The 22,895-nt window shown below is 32.1% G+C and overlaps 1 protein-coding gene and 1 long non-coding RNA gene across 3 annotated transcripts in view; one reads left to right on the top strand and one right to left on the bottom strand.

Annotated features, from left to right (window-relative positions):
• Nucleotides 1-577: 577 nt before the first annotated feature.
• LOC148304459 (protein DPCD) lies at nucleotides 578-17,692 on the bottom strand. Of its 2 annotated transcripts, XR_015838340.1 has the most exons (5): nucleotides 17,215-17,673; nucleotides 16,603-16,839; nucleotides 14,208-14,338; nucleotides 5,558-5,640; nucleotides 578-836 (listed from the first exon to the last, which is right to left on the bottom strand). XR_015838340.1 is itself a non-coding variant. In XM_088268271.1 (4 exons), the coding sequence occupies exons 1-3, from the start codon at nucleotides 17,566-17,568 to the stop codon at nucleotides 14,237-14,239; spliced, it is 693 nt and encodes a 230-aa protein (XP_088124397.1). In that variant the 5' UTR covers nucleotides 17,569-17,692; the 3' UTR covers nucleotides 578-836; nucleotides 14,208-14,236. The 2 variants fall into 2 exon arrangements, 1 of the variants encoding a protein (XP_088124397.1); XM_088268271.1 differs by lacking the exon at nucleotides 5,558-5,640 and having other exon boundaries at nucleotides 17,215-17,692.
• Nucleotides 17,693-18,550: 858 nt separating this feature from the next.
• Nucleotides 18,551-22,895, top strand: part of LOC148304460 (uncharacterized) — a 364,266-nt gene continuing 359,921 nt past the window's right edge. Inside the window, exon 1 of the long non-coding RNA XR_015838341.1 lies at nucleotides 18,551-19,065. This is a non-coding gene — a long non-coding RNA (uncharacterized LOC148304460). The remainder of the gene's footprint in view (nucleotides 19,066-22,895) is intronic.

The raw sequence follows: 22,895 nt of genomic DNA on the forward strand, positions 1-22,895 counted from the left end.
AACACCCTTACTCTGTAGTTTGGAGAGAAACAGTAGGTACTTCTCATCAACATCTATTTGGTCGATTAATAAAATCATGAGAAAGTATTTTTTAAATAAAACAAAATTATTATTGTGGTTTAAAATTGTATTCTCTCATAAACATAAACATACAACAGATAAATAATAGTGCAGTTTAATAAACAAATGTTAACATAATATCTGATTAGTGGTAAAGTGGATGTATTCTTTTAAATATACATAGTTTTTTACTGCACTCAAACTCAAAAAACAAGACACTTTTTTTATTTTATTTTTATATTTACAAAAAAAAACAGGAAATAAAATTATATAATTATACTTAATCTGTCTAAATCATATCCACATAAGATAATTTCAGACATTTATTTATTTTAATAATCATATTGTAAAATTGAAGAATAGGGTTAAGTATACAATTCACTGGCACTACTCGTTTTTCGGCACTCGCTTATGTGAATTAAAAAAATAAGAAAATTTGACTTCCAACAGTTTGGTGGACTTATTTGACTCAAAGATATACTTTTTATAATATATATAATGCATGTAGTCTTGTAGTCTACCGCTAGAGGGTAACACAATCGTCCTTTGGAGAGTTTCAAAGGAACGAGACAAAGTAATCCTTCGTAATCTTATAAATCAGAATACAAAATCTTAAAAAAGTGGAAAAGCTAAAAATATTGGTTTTAATCTAATAATAAATTACAAAATCTTATTTTAAAGTATGTATTTCAATGCATATTCGTTGTCAATTGTGGAAAATTAAATTATTAAACCATTTTTGTTTTGATTTACCATTTGGGCATGGTGCCGAATATCTGGAAACAAAATAATGCAGTGATGATAGTTTATTGGCATGGTGTGACGATAAATGTGTTTTTATTAAATAGTATATTCGTTTGAAAATGCCATAACTAAGCGAAACAATTGTCACAATATTAATTTTTTTATGCGTTTTTGTTAATAAAATACAACTTAGTAGACTCAAAAAATATGTGTTTGATTTAAAAATTAATACATAAATTAAAATGGAGTACTACAAATTAAACGCCAAATCAATAAATATAGTCTAAACATGTTATGTTTTACTAAAGTAGGCATATAAATATGGAAAGAATATGAATTTCATGTATTTTAGTCTTTTCTTTATTGTTCATAGTTAATGGCACCATTGAATTAAACTTTTCGGCATGCTAGGGCATAATTATTCGCCAATGCCTAATATATATATATATATTTTTAATACATATCAGTATAAAAAATAGGAATAATCTATTTATTTATTAAATTCAATCTCATTTCAAATTACTCTTCAAAAATTTGCAATAATTATATCTATTGTGATATTTTTAAGGGAGCAACAATGCCAGTAAATGATCAAGAAGAAATTACCGTTGCAAGCCCTAGCGATGTTTGTTGAAGCCGATTTAACCAAGCGACAATATGAAACCATCAGGAATACAAATAAATCATTTTATCCATGCTACAACATATTGTTAGAGGCAGAAAAATAATGTTACCCACCCAAAGATAGTATTGTATAAGGGTCACAAGTATCAGTGGAGAAAGCAATTTACAAAGTTTAATCGATAATACAGTTACGCGCCTATCAATGGCGCTAGAAGAAATCCTTTTTTCTCTAAAAATTATCTATAGATGGGGTTGTGACGGATCACAACAAGCCGAATATAAATAAGAATTTGACGATGATGCTGCCTCAGACGCAAATATATTCCTGAGCTCTTTTGTACCACTCTCTAAAAAATATGAATTAAATTCTTTAAAAATTATCTGTAAATGGGGTTGTGACAGATCACAACAAGCCAAATATAAACAAAAATTTGATGATGATGCTGCCTCAGAAGCACATATATTCCTGAGCTCTTTTGCACCACTTCCGATAATTTGTGGCAAAGAAGGCAAAAAAAATATTTGGCGAAACCCTACACCGTCTTCGCCTAGATATTGTAAACCTTATACAATTTAGATTTATCAAAAAATCAACTGATGTAACAAAGGAGGAATTATGTTGAAGAATCTGCCGAGAAGTTAACACCTACTTGGAAGTACTATTTTAGCGAAATGAGTGAGCTACCAAAATCAAAAGATGGAGCCTTCATGCAGCATGCTGGTTGATGGCTCAGTTCCTGTTTCTACAAGTGTACCAAGGACCCCAGCACCTCGGAGAACTTACTGGGTTTGCCCATACAATGCTAAAAAGAAGCACAATAGTTTGTCAGATTTGCCAAAAATCCGTGTGATCACGCCACAGAAAAAAAAAGTATATGATTTATTGCATGTTTTCTAAACATCACCTTTGACTTCAAATATAGGTACACTTTAAAAATCACATTTTGAAAGATGGGCCTGTCTGTTGGTAGAAATCAAAGTGGGTGGATGAAATAAAATTAAAAATAATTTAACCAAAAAATAGATATATTCAGCTCCTAATAATGATTCAATCAAAAATAAATCTTGGCGAAAAATTTTATATACGGGTTCAATAACTAAAAATATTTCGAAAATCTTACCCTCCCATATCCAACCTGCATATTATAAGTATAATAATTGACATAAAATCCTCGATAACTCAAAATCTAAAATTGATTTATTACAAAAAAGTGGTGTTTATGAAATTTCGTGTGGAGATTGTGATAAAAAATATATTGGCCAAACTGCGAGAAATTTAAAGATTAGAATTAAAGAACATCATAGCGGTCTTGTTAGTAATTATTTTTCGGAATTTGCAAATCATATAATAGATACTAATCACTCATTTCACTCTCATAAATTAAAATTATTACACCTTGTTCCATATAAAGGCCAAATTATGAATTATCTTGAAAATTTAGAAATACAAAAAAAACCTGAATTCTAATAATAATTGATTAAATAATATATTGTTTCAAAATTCTTCGCCATTGCTTTCCATTTTTCCTTTGTTTTCAAACTCCGTCCCTTGACTAACCCCTTCCCCTTACTTTCCCCTCTCCTTATTTATAGAACAATTTTATATTTTATATTTTAGTTATTATACAGACCTGAATGATGGAAGTTTAACTTCTGAAACATGTAGTCTATAATAAAACTCAAGTGGTAAAAAACGAAGTGTTTTCTTTAATCATTGTAACATGTCTTACCACAAAGTTAATGCCGAAACAATAAATAAAGTATGCACTTAATGCAAAAGATCTTTGGAACATTGACGAGACAGGGATCACCACTGTCTAAAAACCAGATAGAGTGATTGCGTAACGCGGAGAAAAGCAGGTTAGTGGCATAACATCAGCGGAGAGGGGAACTCTAGTGACATTGGCTTTGGCTGGAAATGCAATAGGTAATTACATACCACCAGAAGGAAACTACTGGCTTGTGTTGGGATGCACCGGGCGATCGCGTAGAACGCTATCCAGTGCGAGAATGGGTCGATCCTACCGGAATGATGGGAGAGGAATCTACATTGAAACATCTCCCCGGGGTGGGGATAACTTCCGATGGTCAATGTTGTATTCTTTATACCCGGCAAAACAACTTATCCCAAGATAATCATGAATAATACGGAAATCAAATATCTCAAAGTACTAGAAATATATCTTTAAAAAAATACATATTAGTAATTCTGTTTAACCAATATGTTTTTAAGTATTTTTTTAAAAATAAATAATTTATTATCACATAAGTGCTTAATTTTACACTTATTTCCATGACAAATACTTATGTCTTACTCCAGTTTACATACATGCATCGCATTTTTTATAATTCTGCCAATAAAATTGATCAAAAACCACCAGGATCATGGCATTTAAAATTTAATCAAATAAAGAGATTTTTACTGAAACGTGGAAGACAAAATGTGAGCGTGCAAGGAGAAGAAAATTACAAGCATGACTTTTGTCGACCAAAGTATGTAAATAAAAAAGGGAAAAATAGTTGTCAGTTAGATCCTTCAATATTAAGAAGAGGAAATAAAATTGCACCTCTAAAAATCAAAGATGTAATTTCATTGCTGACAAAGCAGTATGGCGAAATCAACCGTCTTTGCAATGCTATAAAAACGTCAAACAAACTAACGAAATCTTCACCCAACAAGAAAGTATAGAATGCGTCCCGTTAGCGGAAACTGAAAATTTTGTATAAGCTTGTATACTAATGTAAAACTTGTTTTTGTATGTGTTACTACAAAATATTTTTAGTTTTACATAGAAATGTATGTTAATATTGTATACCTTACCCTTATTTCTATATATATATATATATATATATATATATATATATATATATATATATATATATATATATATATATATATATATATATATATATATATATATATTTATATATATATATTTATATATATATATATATATATATATATATATATATATATACATAAACATATGTATATATATACATGTACATATATTTACATGTAAATATTTTTAGTTTTACATAGAAATGTATGTTAATATTGTATACCTTACCCTTATTTCTATATATATATATATATATATATATATATATATATATATATATATATATATATATATATATATATATATATATATATATATACATATATATATATATATATATATATATATATAAGTACCTACATATAGTACCGACAATCAATATTGTGACAGTCGGTAAAGCAGATCGCGCAAATCTACCACCAGATGTCGCCATAAGTCGCACTGGGAAAAACAAGAGAATCAGATAGATAGAAAAATATTGTGGACTGTCATATTATTTATAATTTATAAAAGATTAATTAAGAATAAACTTTTATTGTCGTTTCTTTAATTACAAAGCAACACATTGTTTATTTTATTATTATACACCCACTAATTCACAAAGAAGAATATTACCACATTATATATATATATATATATATATATATATATATATATATATATATATATATATATATATATATATATATATATATATATATATATATATATATATATATATATATATATATATATATATATATATATATATATATATATATATATATATATATATATATATATATATATATATATATATATATATATATATATATATATATATATATATATATATATATATATATATATATATATATATATATATATATATATATATATATATATATATATATATATATATATATATATATATATATATATATATATATATATATATATATATATATATATATATATATATATATATATATATATATATATATATATATATATATATATATATATATATATATATATATATATATATATATATATATATATATATATATATATATATATATATATATATATATATATATATATATATATATATATATATATATATATATATATATATATATATATATATATATATATATATATATATATATATATATATATATATATATATATATATATATATATATATATATATATATATATATATATATATATATATATATATATATATATATATATATATATATATATATAAAACGCGCAACCACCAAAAAGTCGGCACTAACTTTCTCAATGTTTCTACTGAGATATAGAAAACGCTTGTAACATCAACACTCCTTGAATGAATGGAACAAAAGGTATAAAGCCTCTGAAAATGGAAAGATCACTAGGTTATTTTTTCATCACCCGCCTTTTTCATTTGCACAATTGCCCGTAACCTGTCGGTTACATGAGTAGTATATTGTAAAGTAAGGGGAATATTTTCCAGGAATCATGATCAATGGCAAAGAGGATGGTTCTGCCTTGATCAAGTTCATGGTCATGAGTGGCCTGAATTGGAAATGGCCAGAAAAAGAGGATACTATATGGTATACTTCTGAAGAAATCATAAAAACAATTCCAGAACCGGTGTTACCTGTGCTAGAGGAATTTATTCCATTCCAGAAATACAAATTTATTTAGATCTTTAAAAAATACATATTAGTAATTCTGTTCAACCAATACGTTTTTAAGTATTTTTTTTAAATAAATAATTTAATGCCACATAAGTACTTAATTTTACACTTATTTCCATGACAAATACTAATGTCTTACTGCAGTTTATATATAATAAAATATATTAAAATATGTATTGAGTTGTCTTATTTCACTCCTAGTCAGTAATTGGGTTGACACATATCGGTGATATTGAGAAATAATCCATTTTCAATGGGTCAGTTTTGAATGTAAAACCAATAACTGTTTATTGCGTGGATTTTAAAATATGCACTTGACTTTTGACTGTTATTTTTTAACTCTGTAAGGATAAACCTATACCATTAAAAAATAAAAATAAATGTAAAAAATAATCGAGCTGTTTCAATATTAAATTAATATGTATGTTAAAAATATGGACCAGCTTAATACACAAAATGCGTCAGTATTATCTTATAAGTATTAGATGAAGAAGTATAATTATTACTTTACCATAAAGAAGCTTAACTTATCAAAAATATTTCAAGAGTAATAAGAAGTGAAAACCTTGTTCTTACAAAAGCGGATAAAGGCAACACCATTGTTATTATAAACAGAAATGATTCCGATTAAAAAAACAACAGATTTCCTGAACAACAACAAGATTGAAGTAATAAAAGTGGATCCAGACAATAAATTTCAAGAATCATTGAAAAAAATCGATAAACCCTGGAGCTGTGAACAGCACAAATGGAGTTATTAAAGGAAATACAGCGTGATCTTAAATCGCCCTCCTCCACCAATCATCCTCGATATTCCCACGGAAGCTGCGTCAAGTATTCCACGGGCGGTCGCCATACCTGATGGTCTACCGACACAGGCAGAAATTAAAGTCGCTGTGCTGAAATTAAAAAATGGGACTGCCCCTGGTGCTGACGGTATCCACCCGGAATTCTTGAAATGCAGCGTTACTGACATTATTGGCCCTTTACACCAGTTAATGACCAGTGAGTGGGAAGAAGAGCGATGCCCATGAAACTGGGTAACTGGGGAGATTACCGCGTTACATAAGAAGGGTGATCCATTTAACTGTGACAACTACCGCGGCATTACGCTACTCAGTATACTTGGGAAGGTACTCGCCCACGTAACCATACAGAGAATTCGAGCCCCCATTATGAAAATGCTCAGAGAAAACCAGGCGGGGTTTCTGCCTGGTAGGTCGCGTGCGGATCAAATCCATAATATTCACCACATTCTACCATGTACTCCGCATGCCTCGCAAGAGCCTTAATCAAGCTTGCCTTTTTTACAAGGCATCAGGTTCGCGCCACCCAGGGCGACCACTGTTGACGAGTTTTATTTGTCTATTAAAGGTACTACAATGCCTGCATTGTTCCTGTTCTCTTATACGGCTGTGAAACATGGCACCTTACAAGGGCCCAGAGCAGCCATGTACTAAGCTTTGGGAATAGGTGTCTGCGGAGAATTTTAGGCGTACGGTGGTTTGACTTTGTGAGGAATGAAGAGATAAGGCGTAGGACGCAGCAAATCTTGGTCACAACTGTCGTCAAGAAAAGGCGATTCAGTTGGCTTGGCCATGTACTCCGCATGCTTCCTGAAAGCCTTAATCAAGCTTGCCTCTTTTACAAGGCATCAGGTTCACGCCGTCCAGGACGACCACTGCTGACAATTCGTCGGCAGTTCTCGTCAGAACTTCGGGACGCGGATCTGACTTGGGAGGATGCAAGGGAGCTGGCAGCCGACAAAAAAAGCCTGTAGACAGTTTGTGGACTCCATATGCTCCACCTAGGGAGCGGATATGGTTTAATAATAATTAAAGGTACTCTTGATGAATTTTCACCACTCAAAATACAAAAAAAAAGTTCTTACACTCCTTGGTACAGCCCTTCACTGATAAAAATAATTAAAGAGAAATCAAAATATCATAAAAAATGGAAAAATTACCAACAAAATAAAAATACAAATTATAAACATACAGTGGGCTCTAGCTTTCACAGCAATGTTTCGGCACTCGTTCCTACTCGAGTCACTGTGCACATCAATAATTGTACCTATTGTGTAAAAACCCTATGGGCAATTTAGCCAAAAAAGAAAAGTACAGGCCAATAGCAGTTTCCACAATGGCGGCAAAAACCCTAGAAAATATTATGATGGAGAAAGCTATCGAAAACATAAAAATGATTGAGAACCAATTTGGATTTAAAAGGGGAATGGGAACGGACACAGCGTAAAAAACATTATAAATATATATGTGCGCCGAAATACGCCAGTATATGCCTGTTTTCTGGACCTTAGAAGAGCATATGATAAAGTGATACATCACACTTTGGATAACAAAATACAAAAATTAATAGAATTCCCTACGACTAAATGTATGTTGCAAACGTGGAATGAAAATCTCATATATAGAGTAAAATGGGGGATAGAAACTCCGTTTAAAACTGACCGAGGACTTAAACAAGGTGGAATTACATCCTCCAACCTATTTAACCTATACGTGGATGCATTACCTGGAAGGTTGAACCGGGAAGTGAATGCGGGAATAGAATGCCATCTCGTACGCCGACGATATGGTCCTGATGGCACCATCGATAACTGGCCTATGTAAAATAATTGCCATATGTGAATGCTATGCCATAGAAAACGGTCTAGAGTATAACACTAAAAAATGTGGGTTTGTTGTATTTAAACCCAAAAATTACACAGTATTTATAAATGGACAAGAAGTTAAGAGTTAGTAGCTTCAAGTACTTAGGACATATCCTTCAGGAGCACTGTGCGGATGGTGAAGACTCAGGCGCCAGTAACAACATGCCAGGTCCAACATGCTGACACGCCGCTTTGCCCACTGCTCTATGCAGGTAATAAATAGACTATCTGGTTTGGCCGATAATTGTCGCTGGTACATTTTGAGTCTCGAACGATGCCCAGACTGCCCGATGCACGACCGAAAAACAAAAGTACCTTAGTTGCAATTTGACACTTCACGCGGGCGCGCTCTATATCGACTTGCAGAAATACCTCGCTGTATTTTTTGTGACCCGAGGATCGATGTTAACCACATGGAACCATCATGGCCGATATTATATATATTTACAAAATCATTAATAATCTTGTTGACTGTCCACAGCTTTTGTCACAGATTGGGTTAAGGGTTCCTGGGACCCAGACAAGAAACAAAAGTATTGTTCACGTTCCGAAATGTAATACCAAGTCATATCAAAATTCTTTCATTAACAGAACCTGTTATTTAATAAATAATAAATATGAGAATACAGATATATTCAATATTACACTACAATCCTTTAAGAAAGAAATTGAAGAATCCTTTAATCTTGAAAATAGTATGTAATTATTATTGCTTATTTGTATATATATATATATGTATGTGTACCGTGTACCTATGTGCGCATGCGCATGCATATCACGTTCACGAAATTTAATTTAATTATGTTTATGGAAAAAATAAGTTACACTACTTTTCATTTAAGGCACTATCATACCAGTGAATGGTGTATGCATTTCTACATGTAATTATGAACATTGGTATGTATGCGCACAGAAATAAAAAGGTACCTTACTTATTTGTAACAATTATGTTAAAGCCTGTAATTGGACATTACAAATATTACTTAATTGAATGTATATTTATGTTATACTAAATTGTCTGTTGGCCTTACAATAAATAAATAATAATCATCCATCAAGAGAGAAACGCCCTGATCCCAGCGCTGGATTAAGAACAAACTATAAGCAAAAAAGGTTAGTTCGTTATTCATATGTACTATTTGATATTTTATCGAAATAACCGCCGTCCCTTGGTACTTGTAAGTTCGAGCATAAATCGTCGAACTAACTCGAGAGAATAATACGACTCCAAAGCGATCTCAATATTTCTCTTGTAAAATTGTCGTCTTATTATTATTATTAAGACTGGTCCTTCGAATCAATATTATTTTGAGTTCATTTCGCACTGTGGCGAAACCACTATCAAATTTTGTATATGCAGCGAGTTATGGTGTAAGTTTACACAGCGAAGCTTGACGGTTCAAAATGTGTTTTCAATATACAAATGAAGATATCGAGCAAATGCTTATTGAAAGCGAGGATGAAGATATTTTGAGTGATATTTATGATTTGGTAATGTCATCAAATGAATCGCCTTCCGATGAATCATCTGATCAATCCACAATCAGACAGCAATCCACCAGCTACTAAAATGGTCAAAGTTGACAAAAGAAAGTGGAATAAAGGAAGTTTCTCCCCGATGCTTCATGCTTTCGATAGTTCTGCATCAGGAATAAGTCCGACAGCCAACATAACAGACGGAATTGGAATACATCCAATTATTTTTTTCAGACTCGGTCATGGGCATGATAGTGGAGGAGACTAATAGGTATGCAGACCAGTTAGTAAGCTCTTCGAAAATGAATAAATGGACGAAAACATCTCTGGAAGAAATGCATATGATTATTATATTGCTCGTGGGTTTAGTTTTAAAATAATATGAAGCAATATTGGATTCCGAGGATTCCGGCGCCCCGGAAGGCCGCTGACGACCATTCACCGACTATACTCAGCGGAACTTCGAGACGCCGGACTGACCTGGGAGGAAGCCAAGGAGATGGCGCGTGACAGAGTGACTTGCAGACGACTCGTGTTGGCCATATGCTCCACCTAGGGAGCGAACATGGAAAGAAGAAGAAGAAGAAGAAGAATAGTAACGACGGTGATGCGCGAGTATTTGAACAAGGCCCACCAATTATGCGTGGATAACTGGTATACGAGCCTGACACTTTGAGAATGGGACAAACGCTTGCGGAACAGCCAGAACCAATAGAAAAAATATGCCCGATTTTGACAAAGCCAAAATGAAAAAAGGTGATGTAGAGAATTACACATCTGGATCACTTATGGCAGTCAAATGGAAAGTAATGAATGTGACCAATACGCATCGGAGCAAAATGGAAGTAAGCCAGAAAATAAATAATAAAAATAAATGTTTAATATATCCAGGGGTACTGAACCTGAACTCTACTATAAATTTAATAATTAAATTATATTATATATTAAATTAAATTCTTATATTTTTACTAAAAATAAAATGTCAAACACCGATAACACAGCAATGCATTGTATCGAAGAAGCAAGAAACTAACCTAAATATTTTTATAAATGACCAAACTAACAAATTCACCAAAGATCATATCGCAAAATTATCTCCCAAATTTTCAAACCTATTGGGGACAATAAGCCAAATGGCGGTGAAAATGGGAAGTTTAGAGGGAGAAATAAAATCATACAAAACAATCATCCAAAGCGCCCCCCCCCCCCCCCCCGACTCAACAAAGTAACAATCCGAACGACATTATCGAAGCGATTTCGGAGATGGAAGAAAGAAAGGAGCGTTCCAATATGTTATAATTTACAACATACCTGAGATTCTCTCACCAACCCGAATACAGAAAATCGAAGATGACATCAAAATCACTACCCAAATAATCAACCAAATCGAACCAACAACTAATGGTGACGTAATGGCGCGAGTGGTATGTTTGCCACAGCACGCCTACCACATTGGGATGGCCTGTTAAGGCACCGAGTGGCAGGATTCCTGGAGAGGCTGATGAAGAGCTCCAACCTCATCATAAAGCGGCTTGTGGAGCACAGATGGGGGCTGGACATGTGGCGGCACTGGAGCACAGTGCTGCGTTTGCCAGCGAGCTAATTTTCATCTACATCTCTCCAAATTTATTATTATTATTTTTATTTTTTTATTTCACTTTCTTATTTGTTTATTATTTTTAATTTCATTGTATAAAAAAAATGTTGTAAAACATATATGGCTGACTAAGTATTGCACCCACCACTTAGTCAAGCTGGAATAAAGAGTTATTATTATTATTATTATAAAAATCTATTGACTGGGTACGCAACGAGATGGGAATAATAGGCCTATAAAAGTCAAACTGCGTGCCTCCTCGCTAATCAAACGACTGCTTAGATCAAAGTCTAAAACAACTGATAATCTAAAAATTAAGTCAAACCTAGGAAACGAAATGGAATTAAGAATAAAAAATGGAGAAACAAATTTAACCATCAAATATGTTAACTCCTTACCAACAATTATCTCCACATTGCCAAAAAACATATAAAACTTCCTAAATTTTCTTTCACTTCCTTAAATATATTTTCCCAAAATACAAGAGGTTTAAAGACTAAAACTACAACTTTCTATCAAGGAGTCTTGTGTAATAACTATGATATCATGTTTATAACTGAAACATGGTTGAACTTGACAATATTCAGTGAAGAACTATTTGATACGCGATACTTCACGCGCTGTCTTCAGAAGAGATTGTGAATAGTTTAGTTCTACTCACAAATAAGGAGGCGGAGTTCTGATAGCTATCTCGAAACAACTGGTATCTTGGAGAAATACAGTGTTCGAGAGTGGTGGTGAAGATTTATGGGTAACAATCAAACCAAACGTTAACTCTAGTTTTTGTATACATATCTGCGTAGTGTATATTCCACCAAATTTGCATTACGCTAGCTATAATGATTGCATTAAAAAGCTTCAGTACAACTATCTTTAGTGTAATGACTCTAAATCACAATATGTAATATTAATAATAATATAATAAAACCCTTATCCGCACCCCAATGGTGCATAGGGCACTGCTTCACATGAACACAGTGTTATCTTGATCGTTTACACACGAAAGAAAGGTGATCAGCCCTCCGCTTCAGGTACCAGTCCAGGGTAATATTGAATAAATATTACAGTGAAAAAATCACTTATATTTATTTGACCCCCCTGGGAATCGAACCCGGGACCTCCAGAACGGTAGCCGAGCGTGCTGACCATTACACTACAGTGGCGGACAAGGCGGGCGTATATTAAAGTCACCTAATATGTAATATTAGGTGACTTTAATATACCTGAAATTGAATGGATGTCAGATGTATCTTTTGACAACAAAATTCTCTTTCGTACGAATCATTTTAGTCTGAAGGCATTGAATTTAATTGACTTTACTTGTATTTGTAATCTCTATCAATAATATCTGTAATCACAATGACCGCATATTAGACCTCGTTTTCTCTGATAAAAACAACATCGAAATTAATTCTACCTCCGGTTTGACTCCAATTGATCAACATCATCTCTATTTAAGATTTCCTTAAAAATTGAGACTGTTCAATTACTAAATGAAAATTGTTATCCTCTGAAATACAACTTTAGTAAATATTATGAACTATGTCGTCAAGACCAGACTGGTCCATGAAATTTAAAGGATTGGGTACAATCGAAACGGTCTTAACATTTTATAATACACTTTGAGATATTATAAATAATCACGTTCCAATGAAAAATAAAAAAAAACCAACAGTCACTATCCAAAATGGTTTAGCAAACCACTTATTAGAGTTTTGAAAGAAAATAATAAATACAGAATGAGAGCAAAAAATAATAATAACCCCCTAGATTATGAGATATTTTCAATATTAAGTAAAAGATCTAAAGCATTACAAAAGGATTGCTTTAAAAATTATATAAATTCGATTGAAGAAGGATTGGTAGGAAATGTTAAAGTTTTCTGGTCATATTCTAAATCCTTTTGTGCCACAAATTGCGCTCCGAAACTGATGAACTTTGATGATATACATGAAAATAATGGAAGAGACATAGCACAAGTATTCTCAAAATATTTCGCATCTGTCTTTAATCAATCAAATCCTAGTCACTTATCTAATACATTTGTTGATCACTTAAATACATTGAACCAGTTGAATCTTTCTAAAAAATCACAACTATTTTTTTTTCAACTTACATTAAAACCTTTGGTACTTGGTAGAGGACTTACTGTACTCAGTTAAATAGATAATCTTTGTTCTCCTTGCACACTTCTCCATTCCCGACAACCTAATATAATTTAAATGTATATTAAAATTTTTGTAATAAATTGAAATATGTAGAAAATTTATACATTATTTTATTTCCTGTTCAATATTATCGGACACTTATCAAAGTTGCAAGTCCTAAACTCTGATCACAATAAGTGGATCGCACCCAGATCGTTCAGGGCAAAATAAGAATTTGTGATTTGTAGGTTAGGCCATTATGTGAAATTACAACCATATAACTTTCGATTTTCCTTTTAAATTTTTCCTTTGGGTTGTCGCAAGGAGACTCAGAAAATATCTCCGAATGTCTAATAAGTTATTATTAACCTGTGTGATCACGAGATGCAGAGTACAAATTAACTTGTTTTGCAATCACTTATTCCATCCGATGTCTTGATATTCTTTACTTCTGATATCCACGACTTCTCCAGGTCCAATAATTCCTTTGGCTTCTTGTACTGAAATTAAAATAATTCATACATGAAATAAAAATTTCTCGAAAATATTTGTGTAATTTATTTATAGTTGGCGGAAAATGAAAAACACATAACGTGAAATGAAATACAGTGCAATACAAATTGTTTGAATGATTTTCATCAATTAGATGAGAACACAACAAACTTACAGAAACAAGTTAAAGCACAGGTCAAATATATTTATAAAGAAAGAAAAGAAATGTAGTCGTTAAAAAAAAGGAGCAATAAAAAAAAAGACAAGAAGTATAAATTAACACATGTCGAAATGTGGTGAAATTATGATGTAATCAAAGCAATTATAATTTATTTTTGATGATCAAATGTCATATATGATTTCTTTAAAAATTTCAATCGAAAATATTATTTGTTTTAGAAATTATGTCAATTTTAATAAAGCGAAATATTTTTGTGCTGATCGTGAAAAACACCCGCTATAGGTTAGAGTCTATTGTTCTAAGCGCCCGACTACAATCTGTTAAAAGCAATATACAACTAAGCTACAGGATAAGGTAGAAAATTCAAGACTCTGTTTCAATTTGATTTCATCTGATAATAGATCTCTTGTACTTCTCAATGCCATCATTAAAAATGTTGGTGATAACATTATCATTATTTTCTAATTGATTGTTCAACCTATTAAACCTTTTTTAACTGCTTCTTTTTATAACAATATGTTTAAGTACAAGTGCCACTTGCAAAAAAATGTATGGCATTCTATGACTTCATATTTTAGGACATATCTCAAATAATGGAAATAAAATAAAATAAAAAATAACATTTTGAAACTTCAACAATTTTCACATTGGTTTCGGATGCTGCCAGCGGGTAAATGCATTTCTCGATGTTTCGGATCACATTAGTGACAATAATAGATGTCATCAATGGATTTGGCAGCTTCGTGGCAAAATCTATACATATTTAATTTAAGTTTTACATAGTAAATACCACTATTTCTTAAAATCCATTGTGACACATGTTTCGATGCATTGCGCACCATTTTCAAACCATCTTCAATCTTCAACGTCCCAAGGACACAACTCTACAATTTAGACTTAACTTCACATACGGTGTTTGAAAATGATGCGGAATGCATTGAAACTTGTGTCACCATAAATTTTAATAAATAGTGGTATTTACTGAGTAAAACTTACATTAAAAATTGACAATAATAAACTCTGGCCTGATATATAAAAAATGAGATGGTCCAAAACGTTATGCTCATGCTACTTGATAACTACGTAAAAGACTGCCAATGATATGTCTTTATCATGGCATTTAGAATCAAGTAAAAGTAACAGCATTTATAAAAATGTAAACTAATGAACATTTTTTAAAATTATTTTTTGACTTCTCAACATAGATGAAGAAGAATATGGATACTAATAATATAATGGAATAGACAGTAGAATACGGTCAAAAGCGCCGTAAATACCCAGGCTTCCATATTCTTCTTCATCTATGTTGAGATGTCAAATAACTCCTAATTGGAGATAATCCAAATTTGTGAACAAGTATTTGGACACACTCAAAATGTTGATGAACAATTAAATTGTGAAACAATAAAACATCCCAAGGTTGAATCATCTTACAACTAAATAACTAGGTGTAGATATGCCAGTAAAAAATATGGTACTAAAATGAGGACATTCGAGGAATTGTCACAATGGAAATTTTGAAGCCACATATTATTTAATTCAATTCAATTTCAATTTATTTATTTTCGATTAACGTGAACATTACAAACTAAAAAATTTAAAACGTTTACATAAAAATCGAAAATATGCAAGAATACTATTGCTAAAGGTGTAGAAGAATCCCGGTTCGGAAAACTCCTTCAGACATATGGAACAGATCAATATCCAATGAGATATTGTTCAACATAGCGGTAGCTCTTCCTACAGGAATAACCAGCGGCAGGTTGGTCCTGTGTATAGGAATGTGAAACAATCAATGCCGACGCTGTCTTAGGTAACTATCGGGAACATACAGACCAATGCTCCGGATAATTTCAGGATTATCGATCATACCGCGCAACAATCGATAAAAATGCGTAGTCAAATACACATTCCTTCTAGTCTCTGAACTATTGTAGCCAAGCATACCCTGGAGAAACTTTAGTTACGCATAGCGCCCACTTGGATCACTCACCAAAAATGTTCTCATTTTTATGTTGGTGAAAATTTGTGGATCCTTGAATGTCCCCATCAACAGCATTATAGTTAAGTAAAGGAGTTGTTCAAACTTACAGTGATTATGAGCGTATTAAATTTGTGAGTAAATTCTATATTAGCTTGTACAGGAAGGATGCCAATCCTGTCTAACTCCGGAATACTGAGTTTCTTAAAATACTTTTTGTTGGTTGTTCTAACTATTATGCATTTCTCTTCAACGTTGGCCGCTACCGAGTATGTCTCTATCGGATACGGAAGATTCCTTATTCGCCATTCGAGATTTATTCTGGTATTTCTTCTCAATATGCTCGGCTGGAAAATAAGAATTTTGTGAGTTTGCTAAAAGGAGTTATTCACACATATTGCCAAAAATATCTAGTGAAACACATATCGATGCCTATACACGAAGGCATACTAATTTCATTTATTCCTTGGAGTAAAGAATGAAAGTAAACCATGGTAAAGAAAAAAAATATAATGAATTAATCGTGTTTATTATTCCTTCATTTAAAAGATAACTTATCTCAGTAATAAATATTGATATGAAGAAAAAATAAGAGAAAATGTGCCAAAGCATTATTTTTATCAAAAAATCTATTTGTTAACTTAGTATATCTTTTTGGTTTATTTATTTCAGTTGAAAATAATGTTTGCTGAGCTAGAAAAGGGTTGCCGATTGTTACTTACTTGATCGTTACTCTCAATTATAATTTCGTTTTCTAGTGGACTGATTGCCCGAGGTTCGGGCTCGCCTATTTCTACATCCCATCTTCCCTCTTCACCGAGCTTTCCCGGTCTTCTCCAAGCTCGCCGTAAAACAACGGATGTATCCATATTGTACTCCTCCACCATTTCTACATTGTCACAAAACTTGTAATAAACTTTTCGTATGTTATTCTGGTTGGCGGCAGATTTTTCGGCGCTTTGTAACCTAGCTAACCACTCTTTGGGAGACGGCATTTTGGTTCTTTTAGGTTCAGCTTCTCGTAAATCTCCTGCGGCATCGATAACTTCGATCAAGCAATTTCTTTTTCTTTTCATTGTTTAAAATTCACCTAGGCGACCTCGCAAAAACATAACAGCAACGGGAAACAGACGAATAGGAATAGGACAAGCACATTTTTTTCGCGTTCGAATGTCAAATTCAAAGAAGCGGCCATACAGCGAAGAAAATGTTTATTTTATCCCGGTAGGTACTTTTTAAACTCCAAAGCGGGGTAGATTGCTACAAATATTGTAAAATTGATTATTTCTACAAAAACTGTACATTTATTTACGAAATCAAATAAAAAATTATAAACATAGATTATTAGATATTCTAATAAACGTAATAGGTAAGTAAAGATAGGGAAAAAATGATTCAGCATTTACCTTGTAGTTTTGTACATATATCTATTTATTTAAATTTCTTACTTCTACTTGGTGAAAATCTACATTTATTAAAATCTATTATGACACGTGTTTCAATGCATTTAATGTAATTATCAAACACCGGTGTTGAATGTATCGAAAAACATGCCACTAAAGTTTTTTTTAAAATAATGATATTAACCAAGTAAAAGTGAAATGTGCAACGAATTTTTAGGTATGATAAATTTCGCTACAAAAAAGCAATAAACGATTGAATAATAATAGTTAAATATTTGAAGAAAATCGTAAATTTTAAATAAAATTAAAGGAGTCGACAATCTATTAGGTTCAAATCTCTTTTCCAACTTTTTAATATTGCCCGATAAAGTTTGCATATCTATTTCCCTCCAACTTCCAAAACGTTTTTATGTGGTATGACGCGTTATGTTTTCAAAATATTGGGTAAAATGAAGTGATAAAGTGATGATATTTATAAGTAAATCATAGTTTGTAGTATCTTCATAACATTACATCATTTCTATATTTAGTAATTGTAACTGAGTACTTAGGTACATATTAATAAAAAAATATGCGTCAGCTTCATTTAATCAGTCATTTGATCGATAAGATTTAAACAAACAATATTTTTGAACTTTAGGTTTAAAAATTCGTTAGTGTTCATTGAAAAATTAAACCAAACGATTGTTTTGAGAGGAGCGATTTCGCAATAAATCAAAAGTTCAGAAGAGAAATTAGTAATTGAATTAATATGATGGCAAACTTGCGGTCACGTGTAATGGTATATTATTGTTACCCTTAATACTATACTAGGTACCTTTAACTTATAATAATATGTGCACAGGCATTTACGTTCTTGCTTTTGAATATTTCAAGTGTCAGTAATTTAAATATAAACAGTTGTGAAATAAAATAAATAATAAATTGTATGTTTGGGTGCGCAGTGATTTTAAACTATGTATATGTAGTTTATTGTGATTGTTTTCGTTTCTGTGAAAGTGTTTTGTGCGATTTTAGTTGGTTTTAAATAAATTGAGTGTTGATATTAGAATCTTTATTCAGTGTAAACGTTTCGACACATTTCAGACTTACAGAGATATACCAGCCATTTCATGTTTAAGTCCACTCACCATTCATTTCAATCCTTTAATCTTGGAATCAAGTCTTAAGGTAAGATTTTTTTTTTGATTAGGTACATACCCTTTTGTAAAAGATCTTGCGGATCAATAAATGTTATATGACTCGATTGCAGTGTATTTTTTAGGTTTTATGTATTATTGGATTGTATTTTAAGCGAGTTTTTATAATACGACGTACATTTATTTTAAAGCTTAAAAATATCTATTATTTTTACCCAAATACGTATTATACAGGTTTTTTTTTTTAATCCAAAAAAAACTTTTATTTTCACTGCAATTCTGGTTCTGGAGCGGATGACCCTTTGTTCGGCACTAGATTTAAGATAAGATTTGCCAAACCATTGACGGCATCCTTCATTGTTGTAGGGATGTATCGTGTAATATCATTCCACCGCACAATATGATTTGTGACGATTGCTGCAATATCGATTCTGTCACCTTTCATGGTTTGCTTCAAGTTGCGGTTTTCATTCTGCCCGCATTATTCTGCGACCTTCATTCGAAGTGTGTATTAGGTGTAAAGCTCGCAGTAATATCAAACACAATAATACTTGAAAGTACCCAGGTACTAACATAATAGGTAGGAACATACTGTGCGCACATATTTCAAATTAAAATGTTATTCAGTGGCGGCCTTAGCAAATTAACATGTTAAAGTTTCGTTTGTTAAAGTCTATCGTTTAATGTAAAAAATGGAATGATTATTTAATTAATTTTTTTTTTTTTTTTTTTACAATACTTTATATAATACTGTAATATAACTTTTTACAATATAACATTTTTTCGATGAACACCTCACTAAGAATAGCCCGTGACGAGACGTTCATTTACATTATTTAAAAAAAAAAATAGGAGGAATAATATATTTACATATATCTAGATAATACAAGCAGTACAACACAAAACAAAGAAAATTGAAATAAACAAAAATATAAAAGTTTATATGAACATAATACACATTGCAACAAAAACTGTCCGCTGTTTGCTGTCTCTATCTCGATGGGATGACCAACTATACTAAAGTAGAACTGTTGTTTTTGAATTATCGTTTTTTTTAGTAGGTATTCTACTAAAATTTTAATCCCGAAGAAACGTCGTGATTTTTCAATACTACAATTTTGGCACAGGATGGCTCGTTTTATTGGTATCGACGCCATTGTACAATTACAACTACTGTAATATATAATGAATTACAGAGGTACCTAGGTATGAACAGTGTACCTACCTAATGCACGTTTTGTACATCAAATCTCACGATTGATGGGAAACCATATAATTAAAGTTTAATTAAATATCTACTCTCGTTATCGCAATATTCAGTAAGCACAGTCAAGTAATTATATGCGTCAGCTTTGCTACAGTATTAGGTAACATTTAATAAAATAGATAATAAGTATGTAAGATATAGGTACCTTCGTGTTTCCACCGCAGACATACCTACATATTGATGTTATGAAGATGCATATGGATACTGAATACTGAATAATCGCTAAGAGATCCTAATCAAGGTGAACTACGTGGTTTCTGTGTATATACGTACTACAGGTATCCCTCAAGGTACGAACATCGCATTACATAAGATAATAATAAAATATATGAATAATTGCCAGGTATATGTAGAAATTATTAGCGTAAACATACAATAATATATAATTTATGGGAGGTTTTCGCAATTTTTAAACGTACATTTAAAATTGTGGAGAAAATCTGAAACACGTGTTTGAATGAACTTCAAAATTGCTAGTGACAATGATTTGTTTTGTTAAGGTACCTACTTAAATTGGTAATTTTTCGCATACTTAATTAATTAACATTTTAGCTAAAATAAATGAAATACGTAAGAAATCAGTATCGAAAATTGCACAAAACTTTTTTTATTAAGTATTTTTGTAATATTTTTCATTATGAAATATGGTCAAACCTGCCGTCGACCGTAAAACCAACCCAAACTAGATTCTACCGCGAACTTTCGCTTATATTATCATCAGCTCGCAGTTAAGTAATTGTTTTTAATAAAATTATTTTTAACTAGTTTTATTTTATATGGGCGTTGCAAAATAATGTAAATATAAGTGGTATGCCTTTTACTCAATGTTGTGATGCTAACTAACTAACCATCACGCCGCTCTCCCGTAGTGGTAGGCAGAAAGAATATAATGGGATACAATGTCTTTGGAAACAACCATCGCCTCTTCCACATTCTCCTATATACCCGCCAATTATTCCGACTACTGACCTGACCACTCATAAATATTTGAAATACCCGATCATGTTAGATTTTCTTCGGTCTTCTTCTGTTTGTATTTCCAACTAGATTCGCCTCAAATATTTATTTTACCGTTCTTTCCTCACTCATTTGTTCCACATGTCCAAACCATCTCAACCTTTCTTAATTTAAACGATATTGCTTATCTTATCCTTGCATTCTTTCTGTTTTCGCCATCCAAACATCTATTATACATCGCTTTGCCGCGCATTCTACGGAGTGATCGCATTTCGACTGCATTTTTCCGACTCCGTGCTTCACTTCCATTTATTAGAGTTGGTACTGGACTCCGTTGTGCACTGCCAGTTTAGCTTTCACTGTTAGTCTTTTATTTGCTTTAATTGATTTCAGTGTACTATTGTTTTGATGGAATGTGTTATAATGTAATATTCTAAAGAAATGTTTTTATATTAAATATCTCTTTCATATGTTCGGAATACCCTCCCGTCTCAATCAGATTATTTACTCCTAATCGTATTCTATCATTCAGATCATTATCAGTTAGATCAGTAGTTCTGAACCTTTTTGAAGTCAGGGAACACTTTGGATCATAAGGAAAATTGGCGGTACAACAAACCTAAAGAAAAAAAAAAAAAACAAACAAAGATAACTTTTATTAAAAATAAAATTGATGATTTTATTACAGACAAGTTTAAAATGAAATTAATTTTAAATAAATAAAAACATAAATACTCCAATGAAACTTTTGTGATTTACGGTGATTTAATGTGATACCTGAGCTTATCGGCTTTTCGAATTTCAGCGATATTAGGTCTAATATTTGATATAGCAACTCGCGTTTACGCGTTTCTTGGTTTTAATATTGGTTAATGTCGAGAAACCTAGTTCACATAAATATGAGGTTGAAAACTGTAAGAAAATGTTCACTGCCCTTGTGGAGAGAGTTTGGTGTTCGTCTTGGAACAAATATCCAAAATTCATCCTGAGAATTTTATTTTAAGAGTACGATAAGTTCTTCTTCTTCCTGGCTACATTCCAGCTTATTGTCCTTGTAGACTGCTGGGGACAGCTCTCCTCGTCCTCAGGTTATAGGCCCCTCTGTCCTGGACAACGTCACCTAAGGCCATGCCTTCGAATCATGTTATATTTCTGCAGCACCCACGAATTCATTGGTCTTCCTCTAGATAACTTTCGAGGAAGATCCATTTCTATTGCCTGCTTAACTACATGCTCGGCTTCTCTGCGTTCTATGTGCCCATACCATCTCAACTGTCTTTCCTCTACCTTCCTATTAATGTCTGTTATGCCTAGGCTTCCACGAATGCGTGAACTCTTTATTTTGTCTCTAAGGGACACTCCCGCTGACCATCTAAGCATTCTCATTTCAGAGGATTCTAGTTGCCTAGAGAAGGTGCTATACATCGTCCAGAATCCGAATTCTAAGAAGCAGGCTCCGAAGCCGTATAGGAGTGCGGGTCTGATAATTGATTGGTAGACTTTTCCCTTTAATTTGGATGTCATTTTTGGATCGCAAAGGCAAATTTCATCCACCTCACACTTATTCTGTGCGATACATCTCGGCTGTCCAAACATAAAACACAGTAAAGGACATTTTTTTGTATTACTTTTTTTTG

The sequence above is a fragment of the Brachycentrus maculatus genome, unplaced genomic scaffold (genome assembly GCF_059751285.1).
Source record: "Brachycentrus maculatus isolate JH-2025_06_01 unplaced genomic scaffold, ASM5975128v1 h1tg000315l, whole genome shotgun sequence".
In the NCBI taxonomy this organism is placed as follows: Eukaryota; Metazoa; Arthropoda; class Insecta; order Trichoptera; family Brachycentridae; genus Brachycentrus; species Brachycentrus maculatus.